Raw genomic sequence first — 25,485 nt, 5'->3', positions numbered from 1 at the left:
ATGCAGCTAGAATGTTATCGTACACTACTTTTTCAGGTCTAAGATGAGCAGGGGAAAGTTTTATAAGCTTGCTACTCACCTGTAAGAGAAATATGGGAGAAACACAGACATAGTGTCTTATGTGATGCGATACTGAGGGTCCCTGCAAGTTAGTTCCGCATGTGTACACTCAGAAATTGCTTTGGGCTGCGTATATGATATATTCAGGCTTAATTTTGTGTTTTGGGGGTTTTTTTCAGGTTCTTTTTGCAGAGGCCAGTAAGGACTTGATGACATGAATCCAGATATTTCCAGGTATGGGTAGCATTTGGACATTTGGAGCTCAATGGAGGCATTTTCTGCAACAGTACAGCTTGATCAGTTTGAGCTGCATTTCTGTAGAGAAAAGTAACACCGTGGCCTGCCCCAAGCCACTTGTGCTTTTCTCTTGTACCTTGCATTGAGCCTGCACAAATGATTTTGAAGCCAGGTGGTGAATTGCACTGAGGAACCGGCGTAGGGTAAAATCAACCCCAAATAAAAAGAAAAAAGTTTAAGTTTTAACCCAAATCTTCTCAGCCTGGTTCTCTGTGAAGCCTCATAAATTCTTGTATTGAGTACGGGGAGGTAGTGGTGGTGAACTGGGAGTGCTGGTCAGGAACAGGTGGAGGCCAGGGTCTAGTCTTTGATGGCAGTGTTGGTTTACACTGTCTCTAAGTTACAAGGAACCTGTCTCAGCAGGGGAATCTTTTCACGCTGGAAAGAGCAGCAGTTTCATTTTAAGGATTGTGGTGGATCTCTCCACCCATTGATATAATCTTAAAGGAAACACATCTGTTTCTTCCCTCGCTGTGGTCGCCTGTGCTCCAGTCTTTGGCTTTGTTCGGTGAAAGCAAACTTAGAAGAAATGATATTATAGAATCTCAAAGGACTAACATCCACAAGTCAAAACAAACAGTCTGTCTTGATTTTCTGTACTGTGGGCTGTAACTAACATGTACTTGTTCTCTGAAATGCTGAAAATTGAGTCAGTATGTCACAACACTATCTGGAAAATCACATTTTTTTAAATTTGAACTCTTTGGATGCATCCAAACATTGCTATGCCGTAACAAGTACACGCTAAAATCCAATGTCAAGTAGGGAGTACAGTTTTGAATCGAGTCTACTTTAGCTGTCAATTTAGAGCCTGTTGATAAGAACAGAAGTGTAGTAAGATTTCCAGAGTCAGGATTGCTTATTGTGCTCTGTGTTTTATCTCCTGCTTGTATTTCTAATGGCTATTCCAGATTTCTTCCCTGTAAGAGAAAACCCATGCTTTCACCTAAAGAATCTTGGCTTCCCCTTTCCCTTAATCTAATACCAGCACTTACTTAAAAATAGATTACTTTTTAGAAAGCCAAAATTGTGTAATGATTTCCTACTAGTAAAATTAATTATCCTTATTTTAGTTAATATTAATAGAGTAATTGAACACTTCAATGGAGTATGTCACAGGTTTAGAATTTATACCACCATTTTCATTGCAGTGCAACACGCTGCAGGTTGTGTTGTAAAAGCTCCAGCTAACAGAGTCTCTAGACCTGGAGTACATCTGTTAAAGAGATGTATAGGAAACTCTGCCAAGAGCTGGGGCACTGCATCCTTGCCCAGCAGGGTATAAAGCCCCAGCATACACAATGCAGGTTCTTGTCTTCTTGTATTGGGTAGATCAGTTCCAGGAGCCATTATCCAGCCCAGACTGATGTCTGGTGCAAAGCTACCATAAAGGGCTTAGGTGCACAAATCTTGCTCTCCACCAGTTGCATCCTTGCCATCAAAGGAATGAGACAGAGCTACTCTCCTTGGTCTTGCTGTGCAGTCATGATGTGACTCAGCGGTGGTTCTGGTCTCTCACACTGACCTTCTAGCTGTAGGCTGTTTTCTACAGATTGCTGAAATATACTGCAAGTCCTCATTCCATGTCCTTGACTGCCCTCCTCTTTTAAATAAAGGCTTTAATTTTATTGTGGGTCTCTATCGTATGCATGTATTAACCTTTAGTATATCTGTATTGAAGGTTTAATATTTAATTCCACTGGCATTCCACGGCAGGTTCTTCTTAAGTAAAGAGAAATCAAATGTTGTTTTCCCAGTTTTGAAAATCCACTGAAGGCTGTTTGTTCTGTTGGGGGTAATTTTTGTGGTATATTCATGTTTACTGAGGAGTATACCTCAGCATGTTTGTCCATAATTACACAGCAGTGTCAAGTATCTAGTGCATGTTCCCCACTCCTTTTTCAAATATGCTTTAATTCTAATTAATTCAAGGGTAGCTTTCATTTGAAAAAACAGTGAATATGCTCAAAGACGACCAAGTGCAGTAATTCCATTACCTTCAAGATTGATTCAGCTTTTACCAAAATTGGTTGTGATAACAACTGGTTTCTTTGTTTTAAAAGTCAGTTCCAAAAATCAAGAAATTCTCCAAATATTTTGCTTTGTGAGGTTGTTGCACAGATGGCCACAGAAACAGGTATGGCCTGTGCCTTCCAACCCAACAAGTGCCAAGGCTTTGAATCAAAATAGATAAGGCAAAAAAAAAATCTTGAAAGAGGTAAACTACAGGCTGTGTTCAGGTTATTTTTTTGTAATAAGCAGTGTTATTTTGAGCCCTGGGGTACTATCAGAGCTTTTGGGGCAACTTCTTCCTTATTGTCCATCTGTCTTTCTTCATACATATATGAAAGATGGCTTCCTTCTGGAGGACCTGAAAGTTGTTATGTCAGAGTTTGTCTTTAATGTTTTCAAAGAAAAGATCAGAGGAATTTTTCTGTTTAGAGATGATGCTGAAGTAAAAGCATGAAGGCAGAATTCCCAAAATAATAATTTCTATGTGATTTTTCTTGTAAAGTTACTTGTGGTGAATTGAAGTAAGGAGAAAGTGACCCATAGTATCTGTATTTTAAAAATAAACCCTGACCTCAGCCAGCATGAATCAGGGCTGTGCTGCGAGAGCCAAAGGTGCTGACTTTGTGCAGGAGGATCCAAATGGCTGTGGCTGTCACTCTGGCCTGTGCTGCTCAGGGCTGGCGTATTCCCCCTCTGCAGCTGGTGTAGGCGTGATTGTCTCAGCTCAGGCAGGGCAGAACAACTGGCTGAAGTGAAGATAAATTAATATATGTATCGTAGAGAGATTGTCTCAATGTGGAATAAATGTGGTGTTTGAGTTACCTGTCACAGTCCCCTCATGCCTGCAGCATAACGCAGGGACTCCTCATTAGCAGAGCAGGAGGTGGAATCTGCAGCTTAAGGAGTGACCGTGTTAATAAGAGAAGACCACCTAGGCTAAGCAATCTGAAATAAATGTTTTATCTGCATTTGACAGGATCGCTTATTAAAATGGTCCCATTGTAAATGAAATTCAGAAACCATCCTGCAACGTCAAAATTGCTGGATAAATAACACGGTGTGGTTGCAGCCTTCAATATCATGACAATTAATATACTGTCTTATAATGATTTGTTTACGTCATAGGTAAAGCTCAGTTGGAGACAGGTTCTCTTGATGTTAGATACTATTCCAGCAAAAAGGATAGTGCCTGTTGAAAGAACTTGAGTTTTACATTCTGCTTTATAAGTTATCCATGTTACAGGGATTTTAAGTTATCTGTGCTAATCACGAATAATTCATATTCAAATTTTTTTTAAATAACCATCATATGGTAGATCGCATTACTCATTAAGCAGTAATGATTGTGAAAAGTGACTCACAATTGTTTTAATCTGGAGAAAGGAAAGTCTTTCTGCCGGTTGCCGTTTCTTTCTCAGTGTTTTTAATGTATTTTGCTTTTGTGGTAATGTTGGGAATGTAGATGTTATTCTCAGATAAGGATTTAAGTTTTGTGTTTCAAAATGAAAAATAATGAAAACATGTACTAGTATAAGAGTACTGTTTTAAAAAATCTTAATTTTAGACTAATTAAATTTCTTTTTTTTTTCTCTAATCTTTGGAACAGCCTGGAGAGTTTGTTGGAACAAATACCTGGGAAGCTGATGGAACTGTTGATACTGAAATTCAAAGCCAGCTCACACAAACTAATTAAAGCCTGTATGTTTCCTGCACGAGGGAGAACGAGCACTGTGTAAAAAGTCATGCTCTGCATCTTGTAGGTGTACTAGGTTGTAATACGGATACCTCCCTCAACTTCATACAAATTCATCCCAACTGATAGATAAGCACTTTCCCAATCTGCGTTGGCATTCAAGATGATCCAATTCCACTTTGACGTTTTATCTTTGCTAGGTCTGTGGCAAAGAAGTCATGCACATCTGTCCCTTTGTCTTCCTTATTTATCACAACTGATTCTCTCATTTTGACCTAAGATTAGCAGTTCAGGAGTTCAGTGCTTTGCTTAGCTGAATGCTCACAGCTGCTGGTGTGATGAATTAGAAAACATGTCTTTGGGGAAATGGACCATTTGTGGGAGAGAGTAGGATAACCAAGTGCTTGACCCACTGAACAGATTGACTGTACAAATAAGGAGCAATGGTGAAGCTTTGGACTGCAGGGAAGTCGGAACTCTAGATGAAACTAGGGATGAAGAGCTTCTGAGGGCTGCTACAAACTGTAGAATTAAGCACGTGGCCAGAGGTGGCAGGGCAGAAGAGGAAGAGCTCTCCTGGAAGGGAACAGAAAGGCTTGCCAAGGGTGATTCTTAGAGGACAGATTAGGAGAGGGCCATCAGACCAGAACCGTACGCCTATTTAGGAATATTTATGCTTTGAAAGGACTGAAGAATCAGGTAGTGCATTGGACAAGCATTGCACTGTCCCATGAGCTTCTGGGAAAGAGGCTTTATTGAGAGCTGTGCAGTATTTTAATGTGACTTGAGTATGGCTTAGAAACTTGAACCTACTACCTCCTCTTTATTTTTCCCAGTTTTTAAGTTAGAATTGAACTTTTTGAGGCCTGATACGTGATTGTTGAATAACAGGGGTAGAGATAATCAGTTGAAAAATTTCAGTTGGCAGTAGGAAAGATGTCTGGAGTATGTACCGTATCGAAAACTCTAGGCAAGCATTTTCTGTTTCTCCACCACCTGAACCTCCATGCACAGGACCTGGGTTGTAAGGCCAGAATTTGCCTTTGGAAGAGTTTTGAGGATCTCACAAAGTTATTGCTGCTCATGCTTAAAGTTTTGAGCCTTATTCAGTGTGTATTCTCACAGTGCATGATTCCTTTTTGTCCCTTTCTTCTTCCAAAATCTGTGAAAATGCTTCTATTGGTGTACAGTCTGCTTGTTGGTACAGCCTTTGGGGATAAATGGCATTTCTGCTTAGAGGGCTTTTTGGGAGTTTTTACTGTGTTTTGACTCACTTTGAAGGAGAAGGTCTCACTAAGACTGCCTGACTCTTGCTTTGTTTGGTACTGATGAATTCAGAGAAAGGAGAGATGAGCAGTTCAGGTGGAAGTAAGCTCCCTTTTGATTTCTTTGTGAGATCTCCCAACCTGAATTCTTAGCTCACTGTGGCCTGAGGCCACTAACTTAATTTTCTTCCTCAGTTCTATCAAGTGATGTCAGCCAGTGACTGCTATTTCTGTAGAGACTGGAGGAAACAGCAGGCATTAGAAGAAAGAATGAAGGAAAAAATCCAAAGAAATTTCTGAGTAGCTCGTTTGGATTTTATAGGTGCCGCCTTCTTGCATTTTACATTTGTACTTTCTCAAGAAACACATGTAGATCTGGGAATACATGTCTTTATGTATTTGCTGGTACTTTAGATGCCTCAGCTGCCTTACTTGGACACTAGTCATGTCTGATGTTCATACTAAGATGTAGTATGGTCTGTAGTTTTTTTATGCAGTGATGGTAGAACATGGTGTTCTTGTGCCTCACCAAAACAATCAGCATGTGCTCTCCAGTGGGTTTTGTTGAAATTTTTTTTGTCTGTAGAGTTTGTGTTCAGTAGCAGAATACTGATTGTTCCCAAGTGTCAGGACAGCAAGGTTTATGTTACCTCACCCTGCCCTGGAAGTAATAAAGGAATGTTGCTTCATTTAATAATACAGCCATGGGGTAAGTGCCAGACAGAGCCTGCAAAGGTCTTCAGTTTTTGTCTCTGCTGCTTTTTACACTGGTAACTTAGCACTTTGTTTTTGAAACTAGTTTGACAATGAGTGCTGCAGTTCAAGCCAGGTTTCTTAAGCCTTAGTAGGGAAGCATGTCCAGGTTCCTGGAGGAGGAATATGGCAGAAACAGCCATGGTATTTCAAAATGTGCATATAATTCTTGGGTTTTTCTTAAATTTCAGGAGGGTAGGTTTTGGCTTGTTCGGGGATCTGCTTGGCAGGATCTCATGGGAGACTGTCCTGACAGGCAAAGGAGCCCAGACAGCTGGTTGATCTTTCAGGACAATCTCCTCCAAGCACAAGTGTAGTTCATCCCGAAATGCAAGAAGGCAAACAAAAATGGTAGGAGGCCAGCAGGGATGAACATGGAACTGTTGATTGAGCTCAAACACAGAATGGAAGTATCAGAAAGGTGGAAGAGGGGATGGATGTCCAGGAGGGATACAAAAGTGTTGCCTGAGCATACAAGAATGGAGATAGGAAAGCCAAAGCTCAGCTGGAGTGAGGGATGTGAAGGGCAACCAGAAGGGCTTCTGTAAGTACACTGGCAGCAAGAGGAAGGATAAGAAAAATTTGGGCCCACTGGGCCCTCCTGACCAAAGACATGGTGAAGCCAGAGGTACTCGGTGCCTTTTCTGGCCTTGTTTTTAACTGGTTAAACCAGTACTTGTTTTTTACTGAGCAAAACCTAGGAGTTGTACTCATCCACCAGTGAGGGATGATCAAGTGAGAAGAACTGTCTGATTTGCATTCTGACGTGGATGAGTGGCATCAGCCTGAAAGCTGTGCTGTCGGTCATACCTGGCAGTCTGCTTGGGAGCCAAACACTCGGCAGTCAGAGCAGCCTAGGAGCAAAGGAGCTGGCAAGCAGAGCACAAGGTATGGAAGTTAGTAAGTAATTTATGCTGGGTGAGGAAGATGTTCGCTGGAGATCTAGGTAAGCAAGTTTGTCTGCTTGCTGGACTTTTATTTGCAGCTTCTAATGTTTGTTTGGGCATTTTATGCTTTTTTCTGGCACAGAAGTCTCCCAAGAGAGGGTGTATATGAAAATTATTGCCTTTGAACAGAGCAGCACATGACGAGCCTGCACCATGAGGCTGGGGTTAATGGCGGTGAAAAGCTGAAAAGTCTAGGAACCAAGGCAGAGCAACCCAGTTCTCTCAGTGGGCTGAAAAGAGGTGTTACCTTAGTCAGGGGGTTGTGGAGGCAAATTTTGCCTTTCTGCTTTTAAAGTTAGGAGTGAAGAATCAAGCTTGTATTGAACTAGTAGTGGAAGTAAACAAACTGTGAAAAGGTCCTTGAAAAAGTTGAAAAATTGCAAACTTAATTTATTCTTGGGTGGGCAGGAGACATGAAATAATTTGATAGGAAATGTCAGCTGATAGATGTAAGTGAGGAGAACATCTGAAAGCCAGGAAGTTGAGGATAAACTGGTAATTGATGGAGAAACAAGGCTGCACACATAATTTCAAATTTTCAGCCAGCTTCCAAGAAGAGGATGTGAAGAACAAAGTCTGGGTGAGGAGAGTGAGCCTGGACAACATAGTGTTGATGATTACAAAGGGAAGGAGATTGTGGTTTTGTTTCTTTTACTACTAGTCAGAGTTGAAAAACGGTCTTATTTCATGCAAAAACAAAGGGGAGATTCTGCCAAAAGTTGTGGTTTTAGGGAAAAGACAAGGGCATTCAGAATCACAAGAGAAAGAGATGAGAAAGCTGGAGAACAGGGGAGAAATAAAGCAGAATTAGCTGCAGGTAAAAAGAGATTCATACCCAAGATTTGTACCAGAATCCATTTGTGTGATTGGAGATTCTGCATCAGTTATGGCCAGAGCAAGCAGGCGTATAATAATCTGCAAAAGAAGTTCAAAGAAATGGAGGTGTAGAGAGTGGTGGGTTCTGTAGGAAAGTTACTTTGACAAAGAGAGTGAGGAGAAAGGCCAAGAGAGTGAGCGTTAATAGGTGGTTCATGGACTGGAACTGTAAGGGAAGATTTTGATTTGGGTTTGTTTGGTTTTTTTTCCCATGGGAGGACATTCTTAGAGAGGCGGTTTTTTTAACCGATAAATTTCAGCGGAGTCCCTTGGACACTGTCAATCCGTGGTTAAATTCACTTGGTGATAAGAAAAGCCTTAGAGTGGTGAAGAACCAAGAGAGGGATAGGGAAAGAGAGGGATGTCAGGCAAAGGAAATGTTGTTATGGATAAGGCCAGATCAGAAAACAGGTATGACGCCAGGATAGCTAACAGGGATGAGGAAATGGAAATGAACATATCAAAGCTGAAGTGAAATTTGAAAAGGTTAATGTATTCCCTTCAGACAGGAGACTCGAACTAGCTAATCTCCATCTCAGCATGCTGAAAATAATGGTACATGTAATTAAGAATTTTGGAGCAAAGCTTTTTATCTATAAATTTTACCAAGTCTTTAGTGACAATACTTGATATATGTTAGGAAAAAAGTATGAAAAATGTTAGAAGAAATACATGAAGAAAAAATTATCCCAGCAACTATAATCCCAGTATTGTGATCTTTAGTGTGAAGTTTTTACAAAAAAAAAGAGGACAGAAAAACACTGGAGATTTGAGATTAAGAGATATTAAATATAATATGGGCATTCCAAAGATAGCCTATGTCACGTTAATCTGAGCTTTCTTTTTAAAAATTCTTTATTTCTGCATAAGAGAGATGCAGTAAACTCCATGTCTAAACTTGTAACTTCTCTTGTATAGCTGTAACAGGTAGTTTTATTTAAAGTGGAAGACACTAGGATTATGGGAAGTATCAAATAGGTAAGAAACTGCCTAAAAGAGCTATCAGGAGAGAATTTACCCATGGAATTATTAAATAATTGATTTCTTAGCAAAGTTAGTTAAAGGTTAAAATGCATAATATGCAGTGGTAACCCAAATTCAGGAAGTATGGACCAGAGTAGGACTAGAACACAATGGCTCTTCCAATTTGAAATAACAGTAGTAACCTTTATAAATATAGAGATAACTGTTTCTTGATCCCAGCTGCTTCTTAGAAAGATAGGACAAACCTCTCCATTTTGCTCTCCAGCATGTCAAGATTTAAGAGGCTTTTCTGGTTTTAATTATTTCAGCCATAGCCCCATGGAAGAAATAAAACAACTTGAACCAAGAGCAATGTAACTGCATCCTTATGGTGGTGTACTTCCATATTAAATAATAATTTCCCCTGGGGCAGTACTGTGCTGCTGGTGGTTAATTAAGCCCTGGGAAAACTGGCTATACCAGGAAAGCTTCTGCAGGAATACTTGTGCTGGTTCTGGCAGCAATGTTGTTAGCATGATGCTGCACTTACGCTAATAAGACTTGGCAGACCTAAACAGCTTGGCCCAGAGCCACTTCAGGGATGTTTGTACCTGTGGCATTGTCCACCCACAAACCTGTGTAATCTACCTGCAGACAATGGACCATCTCTGGTATAATCAAGAACTGGAAAGCCTTCATAGCCAGAGTAAGAGGATTGAGGTGACCTTGAATAGCACAGTGTGCAGAGTTGTGTATTTGGGGACTAATTTGTATTAAAAAAAATTGTATTAAAAAATGCTGATGTTAGCATACTAACACTAGACACTCCTCTCAGAAATCCTGTTCAGAAACAGAATCTGGTCAGAAATGGAGGAATGTGCAAAGAAAGGTTTTCTGTTTCTCTGGCTATAGCTAGCTGTATTAGCTATATACAATATAGAGAGGTTTAGAAGCAATGGACTTGTTTAGCCTAGACAGTGAACTATGAGAGAAAAGTATTGTTCTATAAACAGTAAGAACAACTTGTTTGTGGTGAAACCCAGTGTTAATGCAAAAACAAATGGCATTAAAATTTTTTATTGTGGTTATTTTGTACGCACCAGAGGGTTTAGGAATTGGCATTTCTAGTATGAGCAATTGATGCAAAAACATTGAGACGCCTCTAATACAGCTTGGTACCCTTATTGAACGGATTATTGTTGCCTGTCATAGCAAAAAGCTGAAAATGGCCCAGTGAAGTCTTGGCTATTCCTAAAACTAACAGCTTCCTGAGGTAGAGAGGAGGAGGAGACAACTTAGTGAGTTCTATGTTGGATTTTGGAAAGAAGTTGGGAGTTCTGTGCTATTGGGTTCAGAATTTCTACAGCAAAGACCAAAATTACCATCACATCAATGTTACCAGGATCTGCTGCTCTGAGATTAAGGCAGGGAGAGGAGGGTTGGGGGAAGGAATATTAGTCAAAAAGCAAATTAAAAATTCCAGTGTAAGCTTTTTAAAAAAAAAATTATGGACTTTTTTCTTGTTTTAAAAGCAACTTGAAAGCTCCAGTGTAACCTTTTCTTTTATTATGGATCTTATCTTAACAGTATAAGCAGTGAACACTGGCTAATGCAGTAATGTCTAGTGTAACACTGTAGATGTAAACTGCAGGGCAGATACCTACACCTAGTCTTCTTCACAGTGAGAGTTCTTCACAAAGATTCGTAAGTCTTTTCTCTCTGTTTTTCCTCCACCCTTATCTCTTATATTCACATATGTAAATTTGCATGAGTATTAATGTACCTATATATTAATGTTTAGCTTGGGAATAGGTTCTGTAAGTGAAGCAGCAGAGTAACTCTTTGAAGATGTAAGCAACAGTTCATTTTCTCGCTAAACCTGCTTAGCCATTTTACTTGTGAGACAAGGAGTAACCTTTCTAGCTAGATGCCATGCTTCTTCTCAAACAGTTCTGCTTTGAAAGTGAAACTGTATATAAATATGTCCCTAAGGGGTTTAAGTATAGTAGTGTTCCTGATCGATGGCTTAGGGTTCAGGGAGCCTTACAGTGCTGCTCTCTGCTGCAGCATGCAGATGCTGCAGGTGCATTCCTGCATACTAGCCCAGCAGTTTCTGCTTTCCTTGGAGCAGCTTAGTGCAGCCTGACAGCAGAGACCTTTGTAACTCTAAGGATTCAGATAAAACCACCAAGTTTAAAAAAAAAAAAAAAAATCATCAAGAAAGGCAAGATTTAACAAAGTAAATACAGTGGACAGGGCTGCAGGGCTGCACAACGTCCAGTTGCTTCAAGACCTTCTAGCTGTGTCAACTTAAAGGAGCTTTGTTGGATTAATATATTGAGTGCCTGATCTTGTCTCAGTATAGGCTCAGTAAGTGCCAAAGCCTTGTCCTCCCTGTCCCCATGGCATAGCTGTGATACTTCTCTATTCTTGATTTCATCCTTACATGTATACTCTGTGACAAACTTAATGCTGTTCTTCCAGCATTTACTATTTTGCTAACTGTTTGTGAAATCCTAATGCTGATCTGTTTAGTGTCAGGTATGGGAGAGTGTTTTGCAGTGTTGTTTTTTCCTTTGTTCTTGCTGAACTTGTGCAAGAGGCTGTCCCTCTGTTACACTTGTATTGAGAGCTGGAGGGCTTCGTCCTGTATATTATTACTAGCTACAACTGATAGCACAGGGTGCTCTGTGAGGCATAAAGAACTTTTGAGAAAGAAGTGGGCCTGTTTATGCTGTTCTGTGGGTGCTCAAATGGCATTTTAGACACACCATTGTCTTCAGCTTTCCAGCTGCTTTGACTTGGCAACTTCGACTGTGTAAATTGCAGAAGATAAACATGTTGCTTCATACTGTACCCTTTTCTATATTTTTTGTGATGTGTAAAGATAGCTGCAGAGATAAAGATATCTTCCAAGAAGGTGATCCTGACTACATATAGTTTGCACATGAGAGTAGATTAGATAATGGCTGTTTACTTCCTTAGTGCTTTGAATCTAAAAATGTTCCCCCTAAGCAAATTGGAAGACTTATTTTATATACTCCCCACAGAGAGCCCTCAGCAGAGTTCAGCTGCTGTCCCCTACCAAGTGTGTGTTGCATCTTTTTGTGTTGCTGCCAGATAGGTAGAGTTCTGGAGGGAGGATCCATGTTTGTGTAATTGCAAAACTAGCTATTATGGCAGCTTTCCCTAGTGTGCCTGCTGTCTCTGCAGTGTGATAACCCTGTCGTACTGAAGCAATGTTTTCTGATGAGCTGAGGCAGGGAGGAAGTGTATTTTCTCTCTATAGTTCTCCTGAGTTATTCCTGATATCCTGATGCTTTTCCTGACTAGACCTGAGGTTTTTAACAGCTAAGAAAGTTTACCAACACTTTTGAGGTTGGTGTCTTTCATGCCTTTTAAAGCTCTTTGTAATTCAGACACCTCACTTAGGTTATCTGACTTTTCTAAGCTGGTATCCAGTACCTATCTGAAGTGCACAAGCTGTTTTGGAACACTGTCACCTCACTTCAGAGTGACAGTGTGTTGAATTCATTATAGGCTAAGCCCCTACTCATATAGTTTGCTTCTACATAGACACTTTCTGCTCTGCTCTTAACTGTAGAGTTTTGTGCAGAAACTTGTGTTAACACAGTCTACAGGAGACTCGGGGACATACTGAAAACATGGTTCACCAAGGCTCTGAGGTTCAGCACAGTAGCCAGCCTGTCCCCTGGGCTTATGTCTGTGTCACCCAAATGGAGCTATACTGGTTAATAGCATGTTTATTGAGTAGTCTGAAAAGCTTCCTCTAGCATGTATGTATGTGTGCTTCAGCTAGCTTCTCTCTTTGTAATGCACAACAAGCCCTGTCACCACTCTCCCATGGTCCTGGCTTCAGGTGCCTTTGCTGAATCACCAAAGGCCAGACAGAAAGGGAACTAGCACTAAAGGATCCTACATCCCTGCCAGAGGAAAAGGGGACAGATAGTGGGTAGCAGATGTTCCCACCTTAAAACAGCCTTGACAGGGAAAGTTAAGTTATACTTTAGGCCCCAGAGAGTTGTAGAGACTCAAGATTTGGCAGGCAACTTAAAAATTGTTGCATTTTGATTGTCAGGCTCTTAAAACAGAATTTGAAGAGTCTACGTTTATTTTATGTTCCAGTGATTTTTGTCCAGACATTGCACTGGAAGGAGAGCTAGCAGAAGGAATGGAGAACAGCCTAGAAGTGAGAGCAAACCCACAGTTTCCAGAGTCCCAGAAGCTGCACCAGAACGAAAATACTGTGATTATTGTCAAACTGAAAGCTGGTAAAAGACCTGGATGTTCTTTTGATGCTAGTGAAGTTGGATATTAGACTTACTGCCACTTCTTTTGGTTGCAGTTCTGCAGTATATCAGGCTTTTGATTTTTAGGAGGTATTTTTACGTTGTGGGTTTTGGTATCAAAAGCTGAAATCAGGGAATGCAGGGAGGAAAAGAATGCATTTTTAGTAAGATAGTTTTTCTTTGGGGGAAAGGGGAAAGTGTGTTTCCGCTTTGTATATCTTAAATGGTCAGAAAGTTTGCATCCACTTGGTGTCAATTACACATATATTTGTAATCAGCTTTGTCATCATACTGAATTGGCTGTGCATGCTCCAGGAGAAATGAGAGTCAAATTTGAAGAAATACGGTCCTGTTCTTCCCTGATGTAGTCAGATCAAAAGGCACATCGAGATGAATAATAAAGTCCAAGTCAGGAAAAGATGTTATGATTCAGATTATATCCCTCAGACTCTGCAAAATTCTGGAATAAGGCAGATCTTCAGTTTAACTAACAAAGAAACTACTTCTGAATTAGAGGTATCTTCAAAGTCAAATGTATAATTCAGTAGAGGCTTCTGCTGGGTGAGATGCTTTATGACGCTCAGGTCAGATGCTTAAATTATATGCTTTTTCCCTTGGTTTCGTAAGATGGTGTTTCCCATGTGCTGTTCAGATGATCTCAATAGGCATCTCATTCCCATGCCTCCCCTTTCCTTATTCTGTGCCTGCACAGAGTCTGTTTGACTTCTGTTCAGAGCCTGTGTTTGGGATATTTGTTGTTACCAGCTAGAATGAGCAGCCTATATTGGAGGGCAGTGCAGCTCATATCTGTGTATAAGGTAGAATTATCTAGCAACAGTATTTTTGTGTTGAATGCTTCATTACATCCATTCCACTGTCTTTTATGCTGCTAAATTCTCTGATCATGTATGTAAATCCCACCTTCAGGCATGGTCTTTAAAATTACATTAAGAATCCACCTTACCACTTAACACAAAAATTCTTACCTGAAAGTACTTTCCTTAATCATTTAAAGCAGAAGATATATCTTTTTTTTTTTTAAAGGAGAAATCTCAGAATAATACTAATTATAATGCATGCATACGCACACATGCATACAGTGGAATTGCAATGTGTAAATAGAAACAAATAAATACCAAAGATCAAAGAGTAAAAAATAAGGATATGTACATATAAAAGAACAGCTGGCAGCCAGCCCTGGAGCAGACTTGCTGCATCCTTGTGATACCAAGCTGTCAGTCCTGTAGAAAGCAACCTATGAACTTGAGAAGCTGCAGTATTAAACTTGAAACTTTCCGATACATCTTGCTGAGAATGACACTAATGTTCTGTTGAATTCTGAGGCACTTATCTCCATTTTAGCCCTTTTTTGGTTCTGAGCCAGGAGGCAGCAGTCACCTAGCACCTGATGAAAATCTGCGAGCAGATTACCAGTTCCTTGGGCACTGATGCGTTCCCCACCTCTTCTGCTTTCACAGCCAGATGCAACCTCAGTGAGGGTGTAATCCTTCCTCTGCTTCACTGGCTTGTGCTGACAGGTTTGCTGTGTACGAGGCTGTCCTCAGTTTTTCTGGTCTCTCTTCCTTCCAGAATGGCGCGCTCTCTGAATGAGTGGCTGTGGCAGCATGAGTTCTGGCTGCCCCCAGGAATCACCTGGCAGGACATGCAAGAGTCTGAAGACGTCCACTACCCTCAGCCTCGTGATCTCCTGCTCGGTATCCCTTTTGCTTTAATCTTGGTTGTCATTCGATGTGCCTTTGAAAGGTAAGTTATTTAGTAGTGTTTGGGGTTTTTAGGGATAATGCTGGCAGTTTGGGTCCAAAAGCTGGCTTTATTGTCTGTGCTAATGTATAACTGCAGAGGTCCACAGAAACTCCAGGTCATAAAGTCTGCTGAGGTACATTTTCCAGCTCTTTCTTTCCAGCCCTGTGCACTGGCTAAAGAAGTGTGTTGAATATAGAACATAAACCCTACCCTTAAGGTCTAATTGTAAGCAATGTGACTTCCTACACTTAATACAGGTAGGCCCTAGATGAGGTTTATACTTGTGTTTTAGAAGGCAGACATGCAGTTTTGTGTTCTGTTGCACATTACTTGCTGTTCCTGGGTCAGGTGCAGCAGAAATCATATTTAGACTACGCAAATACAGTTACTTCTCCTTTATCTTGGGTAATGGGGATCTGGGGTATCGCACCTGACAGACAAGCCTGAATAAGATGCATTAGATGGGGCTGAGTCATCTGACCTCAGACTCAGCACCACATAGCCACATGAACGTGTGCATGTCACTGACCACTGCTCAGGGTTCAGGAATGTCATTTCCTTGGGAGTGCCATGTAGAGACATTTGTAGCTGCTTCTTTCTGGCCAGAGCCATTTGAGTGTTTTGCCTATTACTCTTCACTGCAGAAAATTTGGGAGTCATGGCAAAGGCACAGCTAGAAGTCCTGCAGGGTTCATTGACTCTGAGTTTCATAACGGTCCTGAGCTGGTGTTGTTGCTTTGTGCAGTTTAGTCAATAGTTAGTGTGGTCTGCAATACAGTATGATTTGCCGGTAGATAACTGAGATTTACCATAGTGTCAGCCATTGTCAAGACTGCAAAGTCCCCTTTCATGATTTTGAATACTCTTCAAAGTTGTCTTCACTGGATTGAAAAATCCCTATTCCTAGTTGCTGATCGAAGAGGTAATCTTTTGAAATAGTTTAGTCAAGTCTAGAGTGGCTTTAAGCTTAGAAAGAGGGGAAAAAAGACTTTTAAAGTGTTTTTGTCATCTTTTTTTTAAAAAGTGGCTGCACAAGAAAAGGAAGCAGACCTCTGTAAGCTAGAAAGATGTTTCTTCTCCAGATTCTCTGTGATACAAGGACAGCTTGGAAAAGTTTATAGAAGTTGAAATGATTCAGAGCTCTGCTGTGAGAATGTTTCTAATAAAAAAATAAAATCATTATAGCCAGTATTTTTACATTAACACAAATCCATGAATGATTCTTCAAATAATCATTTTATGAAGCTACAAAGTTGGAATCCAAATCTCTTCTTTGTAAACAATACGTTTAGTATGCGTTCCATAAATTCCATGGATTTTATCCTGCACTTTCCTGGGGACACAGGTGTCTCGGTTACCTCTGCTGATGTGGGAACCAAGGTATTGTAGGTAACCATTAAAACAGAAGTGACTCGCATTTCTTCCTTGCTGATCTGCAAGACATGGCTGGATACAGTACTCCTTCGGGCAGGCACTGTGAGTCAGTGACTTGGACACATTTGCAATGTGAAGCTGGAGATTAGCCCCTGTGTCCTGCATTGACTAGAACTGTCCAATTCTAGGCTCCCCAGTACAAGAAATGAACAGGAAGAAGAAGGAGCCGAACTCTTCTCAGTGGTGCCCAGTGACAGGACAAGAGGCAGTGGGCACAAATGGAAACATGTGATACTCCATCTGAATATAAGAAAATGTTTTTCTTATTGTGAGAGCGGTCAAACATTGGAACAGGTTCCACAGAGGGGGAATGGAGTCTCCATCTGTGGAGATACTTGAAACCCAGCTGGACACAGCCTTCCACAGCCTGCTGTAGCTAACCCTGCTTGAGCAGCCGAGGTGCGCTGGATGATCTCCAGAGGTCCCTTTCAGCATGGATTCTGTGCTGCTGGGACTCTGTCCCTTTATCCCCATTCCTCCTGCCACACAGCTCCTAGTCAATCTAAATATCTTTTCCATCAACTGTAAGATGCGGATGGCCAGGTAAAAAGACTTTTTGCTTTCCCATCCAAACGCTGCCTCAGCTGGGAGAGTTTCCACAGGCCTGGTCCTACTCATTAATTTTAAAACTGTTTTGATTCACAAACTTCATTAAATAAAAACTTCTTGTCACACCCTTGAAAAAAGATAATATCACAAGCCCATTTTACTGCTCCAGGAAACCTATAATCATACCACTATCTTACCTATGCAAATTACAAGCCACTGTTCTGAGCTGTATTATTGTTTGTTCTAACTATCTGCAGTCATTTATTTCAGCATGACATTTTCTCATTCTCAATCATTACTCTTTCACACTCAGTTCATCCTGGAGAAGAAAGCTTCCCCTAGTGAATGGGAGGTATGAATCAAGTCCTCTGTTGCTCCGTTACCTTGTGTGTATAGTGGCACTAGCCCTGTTTAAAATAATTTGCACGAAGTTTGAGAATTGCAGACTGAAAGGATGCCTGTGTTATTTCTCATTCTCCGTGTAGATGGCCTTGACTTTGTAGCTTTGTACATCTGGTCTGTGGGTCAAAATGAGTGTAACTAGTGTACAAGTTTGGTTTTGGTGGGTTTAGCTTGGCCTCTGGCAATTTATTCTACCCTCACCTATTACTTGCAACTGTGCATCAGGCGCAAAGCGTTTTTTTCCTCTAGATACGCTCTGTGTTCCTGGTGGTGCCTGCTCTGGGATTTCAGAAATGCTGTAATATGTTCATGTCATTTATCTGTGTCAGAACTCCAGGAAAATACTAAGAGGCAGGAGAAGCCCAGAGGATTTTCTGCGATCCCTCGTTCAGCAACTACATCAGCCGCCATGCTTGGCCAATGGTTCCATCTTCTTGGTTTGGAGATTAAACCTGGGAAAGACCCTGCTTCCTCGAGCATGGATTTTCCTCTCCTTGGAACCTACTGGCTAAACTGGGCAAAACTGAGACAGCGACATCCTTTTAAGAACCAGTTATTCTGTGGATTAGGTGGTGGCTGTGGGAAGAGGACATGCAGTAGCTGGGTGGGGCCTGGGAGAGCTGAGGAGGTTGTGGGTGCAGCCCTGGGGGAGAAGAAACAGCTCACACTTCGGTGAAGCAACTCTTCAGTGAGCCAGTTTGCTGTGGGGAAGGTGGGAAAATGGGGCATTCGGTGCTGGAGAGCAGAAAGCTTGTTATCACTGCAGTGCTCCTAGTCTTTGCCACAATACTGAAGCAGGTGCTGGGGGAGGTAGGTAATGATGTCCTGACAAAAGAGAGGACCCAGAAGTTGGGAACCTCTCCCCTTCCTTTGATGTTTCCAGATTGTGCTTGTGAGTAGGAGATATGTCCTGCACCCGTAACTTGGAGCCTGATTTTAAGAACCTCTATACCTTAGCAGAACTTTTCCCTGGACATATGCCTGCAAGCAGGGATGTCGGTTTCTCTTTTAGTTCTATGTTTGAGACCCTTTTCCATAAAAATCAAATTCTTGGAGTGCTATGATTATGAAGGAATCACAGCTTCTATTGCAAAGTGTTTCTTGCCTGTATGGTTAGGAAAAATGTGGGAATTGAAGTGCTTTGAGGGGATAGTAAAGCAGAAAGTTGAAAAACAGAATTTACATACAATTTAATTGTCTGATTTTGGACTTGACCAGTGATTTTTGGATATTGGGGAACTGAAAGCCAATGTCAGTGAATTTGAATCCAAATAGTTGCCAAATTGCACTAGAGGAGGATTTTAGTCAGAAAGATTAGGTCTTTTCTTAGGAGGGTTGTGACAGTACGTGAGCCATGTGTTGTACATTAAAAGAAAGGGATGCTGTTGATCTGCAGGGAACAGGCACTTGAACTGAGAACCAGAAGAAAGATGGAAGAGGGCACCCTTTTCAGATATTTTATTTTTAAATGTATCTTTCTGAAATTCATTTTGCACAGAGACTTTTGTTATTGATCAATAATCAGGAAGGATCTGAAAACAGCTTCCTGTTAGGTCCTATAGGCAGGTTTTTTATGCAAAGATGTGGGACACGTTGTAGTATTTAATTGAAAACTGGGAGCTGACTTGACTCAGTTTGGACAGTAGCACTGTAGTGACTTGAGATCTTGTATCAAACAGAACAGTCAGTTTAACTTCAATGTGAAGCATTCTCCTGTAAGCAAGAGAAGGTAGAGACTATTCCAGGAGCACAGGGATAACCCTCTGGTGAAGGAAAGCATGAGGCTAAAAGAGATTGTGTGGTGCAAAGAATAGAAGTTCTGGTTGCTGCTGTCAGTGGTTCTGCATTTCTTAGTACTAGAAGATACTTGCAGAGTGGCACCCTTATAAATTAAAAAAACTTTAAAAAACCAAGCCAAAAACCACCACACCACCCCCAAAGTTAGCCTATTTCTTGTATCTCATGCTAACTCTGAAAGCCTCTGCAGAAGGCGTGTAGCCCACTTTTGCAAGGTGGAGGAGTATCAATTTATGCCCCTTCATGATTAATCCATTTAGTTTCAACTTCAGCAGGTTTCACACAAGACAGTCTGTTCTTTGGTGATTACTGAATAAAATGCCTTAACATGAACTTTCCTGTGTAAACCATGAAGTGAGAGAGGCTCACTGATGAAGAAGTGGGCTTGAGATAAGAATCATCTCACTGACTGCGTCTTGTGTTACCTAGTGTGGTGAGCGGTACAATTTAGTCCTCAGACTTTCTCCTTCTGTCTTCCAGAGAGCTGATAAACTGCCATGATGAGACCATCCCTACAACTAAGACGATGAATCTGTGATGTTGAAATCAGTACAAGCATCATCCTCTTAGGGTTATGCTTGGAACAAGATTTAACTGAAAACTGAGTCAGAGCATACATCCAACATGTACAAACGTCCCTTAGGAAGAATTTCAGGCCTTGATTTCCCAATGATGTTCATAAAAGTAGGATCGGTCCCATAATTCATGGTTAAACTCAAAACCTCAACAACAAATTAATTGTAACTTTGGTTAATTACACCCTGTCTTCATTAACTGCAGCTGGCTTGTTTCTGGTATAGTGAAATTTTATGCCATGACCATGACAAACCAGCAGGAAAGAGAGAGAAGAGAAGACAGAGATTAAACAAAATTAAGAAATCAGTCAGGATAATTTAAATAGTTTTTCAATAAAAAACTTGTTGGCAGGCTGCCCTGACACCTGGCAGAAACATTCCCTTTCCTTTTAATGTGTCTGGAAAATTTCAGACCTTTCAGTTCCCGATGTGGACTGATAAGAAGCTGCAATAAGGTGGTTCTTCAACAACAGAACTTGATTACATCTTCCGTTTCAGAGGAGCTTGTATCAAATGACTTACCTTTGAAAAAGAAAGATCAGGCCCACTTCAAGGAATTGCTTAATATAAGAACCAAGACCTAGTGCAGAGCTTAGGGTAAATGTTTCCTCAATTTCTGTATAGTTACAGATATCGTTGAAATACTGTGTCATTGTTCTTAGCACAGGACCAGCCGGTCCAATATCACTGTTAATCCCTTTGATATTAAACAAATCATAAGATATAACTGAAACATTTCTTAAGAGCAATCAGAGCTGAAAAACAAAATTCCCAATGATGGCTATATTCCTCTGCCATCCAGCAGTCTGCTGGTTGCAGCAATGCCAGGGTGGTGCTGAATTTCCCTGAAACTAATCAAAGCTTACGCATAGCTTTTGCAATAACTATGTGTCTTGTTGGAAGGTAGCTAGCAAGCACATTTACCCCTGGCCTTTCTCTTACGGTAGAAACATATCTTTGTCATTTGCCTTGGTACATCTTTGAATGTTCTTGTAGCCAGTGATGCCAAAGGAATTTCCCAGAGATGGTGAAAAAGGACAGCTGATATACAGGCTGGTGGGCTGGCTGTGCAAAAGAAAGGTGGAAATCAGCTGTTACACAAGTGAACAAAATGTGTAACCATTCTGTGTTTTACACCTTAATATAAGAGAAGTTACAACATTCCTTAGGTAGGTGGTCTGTTTATAAAATTGGTTTTGATACCTGTTAATTAAATTAAGAAACAGGTTCTTGAAAAGAAAACTTCCAAAAGACTCTTCTGGAAGGATGCTTTATCTAGAATAGTCGCCAAGCACATGCACATATGGAGTATAGGCTATATGGTTAGAAGAGACCACAGGCAACAACACCATATAATCACAGTCATAAATATGTCCCATACTATTTTTAAGTAAAACATCTTTAAACACCTACATAGTGAAGTAGTTTCCACTTTGCAGCTTTTTTTGCTGCAAAGTAAAAAAAAAAGGAAAAAAAAAAGAAATCCCGTTCTGCGTCTGAATCATTAGGGATAACTGATCAGAGGACCTGCCTGAACAGCATGAAGACTGACCAGGCAGAGCAGGCTTGGGTCTCAGCGCCTGCTTCCTCTGCGTGGTATTCATCAGCTTGTAACCACCCTCAACACCAATTTACAGCTGGTAACCCAATAACTATTCAGGGAAGCTGTTAGCACCTTAAGCAAACAACTTTTACTCCAAAATACAGAGATAAGGTTTTCCAGTGATTTTGCCTGTTTGGTGTTTGGCAACAGTGCTGAAAAGTGCTTCTACGCAGACAGTCTGCTCTGTTTTCTAATGAGACTAACTGCATGCCAGTGGTAGTGTGTAAAAGGTAGTGATTAATAAGGAACAACTAATTCTCCAGAAAGTCAAGGAGAATGCGGTTAATTTGGGCAGTTTTTTTAAAAATTGATTTACCAAGTTTCCTGTTTGTGCAGGACCTTGCTTCACACCATTGATGAGTCTGTTTCCTACTGCTGAGGGAGAGAAGAGTGTTTGTAGTGGAGGAGTTGAATTGTTGAGCACAGCAATTCTGTGCTGTTTTGTTACCTCTTGGTAACTTTTTTCTGTTTATGCAGATTTTTTTATTTGAGTTGTTTCACTGTGAAAAACTGAAGATGCACAGCTAGCATAAGCATCCATTCCTTGTGACTAGGTTTCTAGTTGCTATGTCCTCATTTTACAACTGATGTTTGACTTGCATTAGGAAAAACAGAGGTAAGTTACTCCAGTAAAGACCAAGTGGCCTCCTGTTTCAGCAGGACATTTCTTCTGCATTAATGCCACACATCCAGTAGAGCCTCCCTCTTGATCCTGAGCCAAGTCCTTAGTTCAAGTGGATGCCATGTGTGTTCAGTATTCTAGATCAAGCAGTGAACAACATATAGGCCTTACCATCGATGTGGTACTCCGCATAAGCTGCAAGCAAGCCAAAGACCAATGATAGGTATTGTGGCTGTCTCTGCAAGCCTGGGCTTTGTGCCATAATCCCGGACACCCAAGCAGAGTGGATTCAGAAGCTGACAAAGCAGGATATAGCATTCCCAACCTCATGTAGTTTTGGATATTGCAGCACAGAGCTCAGGACAGTAGAATACAAGTCCCACTGTTTCTGCTGTAAGTTTGGGTTTTTTTCTTCTCAGTTTCTTTGTCTATCTTACCTGCTTGACACGATACTTGTGCTTAGATTCAAAATGTGGGAGGCAGCTGTTATGTGCTTGTGCTGGTTTTGGCTTGGATAGAGTTAATTTTCGTCATAGTAGCTAGTATGGCGCTATGTTTTAGATTTGTGCTGAGAACAGTGTTGATGATACAGAGATGTTTTGGTTATCGCTGAGCTGTGCTTACACAGTGTCAAGGCCTTTTCTGCTTCTCACCCCACCCCACCCCACCAGCGAGTAGGCTGGGCATGCACAAGAAGTTGGGAGGCGATACAGCTGGTACAGCTGACCCCAGCTGACCCAAGGGATGTTCCATACTATATGATGTCATGCTCAGCATATAAAGCTGGGGGAAGAAGAAGGAGGGGGGACGTTCGGAGTAACGGCGTTTGTCGTCCCAAGTAACCGTTACATGTGATGGAGCCCTGCTTTCCTGGAGATGGCTGAACACCTGCCTGCTGATGGGAAGTGGTGAACGAATTCCTTGTTTTGCTTTGCTTTGCTTGCGTGCGCGGCTTTTGCTTTACTTATTAAACTGTCTTTATCTCAACCCACGAGTTTTCTCACTTTTACTCTTCTGATTCGCTCCTCCATCCCACCAGGAGGGAGTGAGGGAGGGCTGTGTGGTGCTTAGTTGCCGGCTGGGGTTAAACCACAACAGTACTACATCATGTTTTAACAGTGCTGCAATATCAGAAATCGCTGTTCTATTTTTGGCTGGACCTTTATCTTTTCTTCTGCAGAGCCATAGCCCTGCCCCTCAGTAGCAAACTGGGTGTGAGAGACAAGCAGAGACCAAAAGCTCAGCCCAACCCCATGCTGGAAACATTCTACAGTACACGCTGCAAGAACCCTGAAGAGGTGGGTCCTTTCTTGCTTTGCTTTCATCTGGCTTTTGTGTCCTTAGCCAAATAAAATCCCATTTGGAATCCTGAAGTTTGGTAATGCCACTCATATTTGGAAGCTCAACAAAGCAGCAGGAACCCCTACAGCACTGGCCACCAGCCAGTCACAGGGGTCATTCTGCAAATGCCATCAGCTATCAACTCTGCTTCTGAACATGTGCAAGTAGCAGTTTTCTATAGGTAGCATTCAAAAAATTTAAATCCCAAACTTCTATAGACAGGAAACTGTTCTCCCAAAGGAAATAATGGCAATTCCTGTCCCCTCTTGTGTTTGCCTTATACATGGCACAAACTGAAAGACAGGATGCTGTGTCTGAACATCAGGAAACACTTTCTTACTGTGAGGGTGACCAAGCACTGGAACAGGTTGCCCAAAGAGGTTGTGGAATCTCCATCCTTGGGGATACTCAAAAGCCGTCTGGACATGATCCTGGGCAACCAACCAACTCTGCATAGCTCTATTTGAGCAGCGGGGTTGGACCAGATCACCTCCAGAGGTCCCTTCCAACCCCAGCCATTCTGTGATGGCTTCTTTTCATATATTAGCAAATCCATGTCACATCAGCTGCGTTGAACTGACTCCCACATTGCTAGTCCTTGCAGCTCAGCAGGTGTGGATTGCTTCATGCTCCTAGTTCTGGGGTGGGTCATTCTGTTGCTGTGCAATCCATGAGTTTGAGATTGGCCTTTCAGAAAGCCAGCTAAAGTCTTGGCCATCATCACAGTGATGGTAAGGAGCGTCAGAAAACTGCAAACACAAATGGTGGGTAGTTTTCCCATGAGAGATAAAAAGAGTGTTCTCGAAGAACTTGGCAGGATAATCCAGAGTTATAATGGCTGCTGCTGAGGGGAAAAAGCATTGGCAGGATTGTGAATTGTCAGGCAGTATTAGGATTTAACCTTGTCAGTGAAGTCCCTGGATGTGACCCCTGTGATAGGGAAAGGAATCAGATTTTCTTTCAGCTCCTTTTTGCAGGCTTTCTTGGCCTTGAAGCAGTAGCTATTAACCCTTACCAAGGATGTATGAGCAGGGGGCTGGGGTTCCAGTCCCAAGGGGTAGTCCTAGCATGAACACGTTGCTGCCTTGACAAGGCTGTTGCTGCATGGTTCGTGCTGCAGTGGGGCATGTGAAGCCCCAGGGCATTCAGTACCAGGTTAAAAAAAGAATGGAGGCTAAAATAAAAATGCAGGCATTCATCTGGGTTGTGCAGCCAGCCTTTCTTCCCAGCAGTGGGAAGGAGTGTTGTCAGGAACACTTGCCAGTATGGTGGTCCCCAACCTTCCTCCTGCCTGCCTGTCTGTGAAATCTGCACATTTCTCAGTAAAACTACTCCTGTCACAGAGATCTAACTCAAGGTGCAGCTTTGCAAGCAGGTTTTCCCTACAGCTCTCCCTGCACCCACACTGCATTGAAGCCAGCACTTTTATCCCAGAGAATCTGTGATACCGGAGCATATCCTCACCATGAGACTCCTGGCAGCAGTGTGAGGTGGAGCAAGAACAGTGTAGCTGGCTGCTGCCTTGCTCTCTCTCTGTTCACCAGTTGCACCTCAGCCAGTCTTCTAGCCTCCTCCCTGTCCCATGAGCTGTCAGACACCTGCTTATGAGTCAGCTTTTACTTGTCCAATACAAGGTGAGATTTTGCTGTTCTCAGCAGCCTTCTCCTTGAGAGGAATGCCACATTATGGAGCAGCTGGAGAATATAAGTCAGTATCTCCATTTCTCTCCACCTCAAGAACAGAAGTCACTAAGTAAGAGTGGAAAGAATAACATCTGAAAATTGGTAATGAACGTACTTCTGTACAACATGCTCGAACTATGTAAGTCATTCACATGATACCATTAAGGTAAATGCATTCCATGAAAAATCACTGCATTACTTAAAATATAAGGCTATCCATGGTGACACTTCCAGAAGGAATATAAAACATGACAAACTTTTTTCACGTCACATGCCAAACTCTTAAGAGCCTAAGGACAGGAAGAAAGGTAATTGCAGGATTTCTGTGGGTAATCTATTGAAAAATTATCCCTAACAGGTTTACCACAACAGGAGAATATCCAGTAGGAAAATGGTGTTGCCTCTGCTCATGATGTCAGTCAGGTTATTGGCTGATACTGCACCAGAATGCTGACAGGCATGACAAGATTTGGTGCAGAACTTTATTTAAGCTGCAGTAAATCTTTCTTGGAGTGACAGATTTAAGGGACTTGGTCCCT

The 25,485-nt window shown here is 41.6% G+C and overlaps 1 protein-coding gene across 7 annotated transcripts in view; it reads left to right on the top strand.

Annotated features, from left to right (window-relative positions):
* LOC128148154 (ceramide synthase 4-like) overlaps positions 1 to 25,485 on the top strand; it is a 46,710-nt gene that overhangs the window by 3,280 nt on the left and 17,945 nt on the right. For 2 of the 7 annotated variants that reach the window (XM_052801673.1, XM_052801674.1), the window contains exons 2-4: positions 240 to 294; positions 14,768 to 14,941; positions 23,104 to 23,221. In XM_052801673.1, coding sequence (XP_052657633.1) covers positions 275 to 294; positions 14,768 to 14,941; positions 23,104 to 23,221 — 312 coding nt within the window. In that variant the 5' untranslated portion in view covers positions 240 to 274. Of the gene's footprint in view, positions 1 to 239; positions 295 to 3,986; positions 4,069 to 6,873; positions 7,028 to 13,013; positions 13,160 to 14,767; positions 14,942 to 23,103; positions 23,222 to 25,485 lie in introns of those variants that run through there. The other 5 variants (XM_052801675.1, XM_052801676.1, XM_052801677.1 and 2 more) reach the window with 5 other exon arrangements.

Source organism: Harpia harpyja, chromosome 11, assembly GCF_026419915.1.
Source record: "Harpia harpyja isolate bHarHar1 chromosome 11, bHarHar1 primary haplotype, whole genome shotgun sequence".
Classification (NCBI taxonomy): domain Eukaryota; kingdom Metazoa; phylum Chordata; class Aves; order Accipitriformes; family Accipitridae; genus Harpia; species Harpia harpyja.
This window is presented reverse-complemented; position numbering and strand designations above follow the sequence as displayed.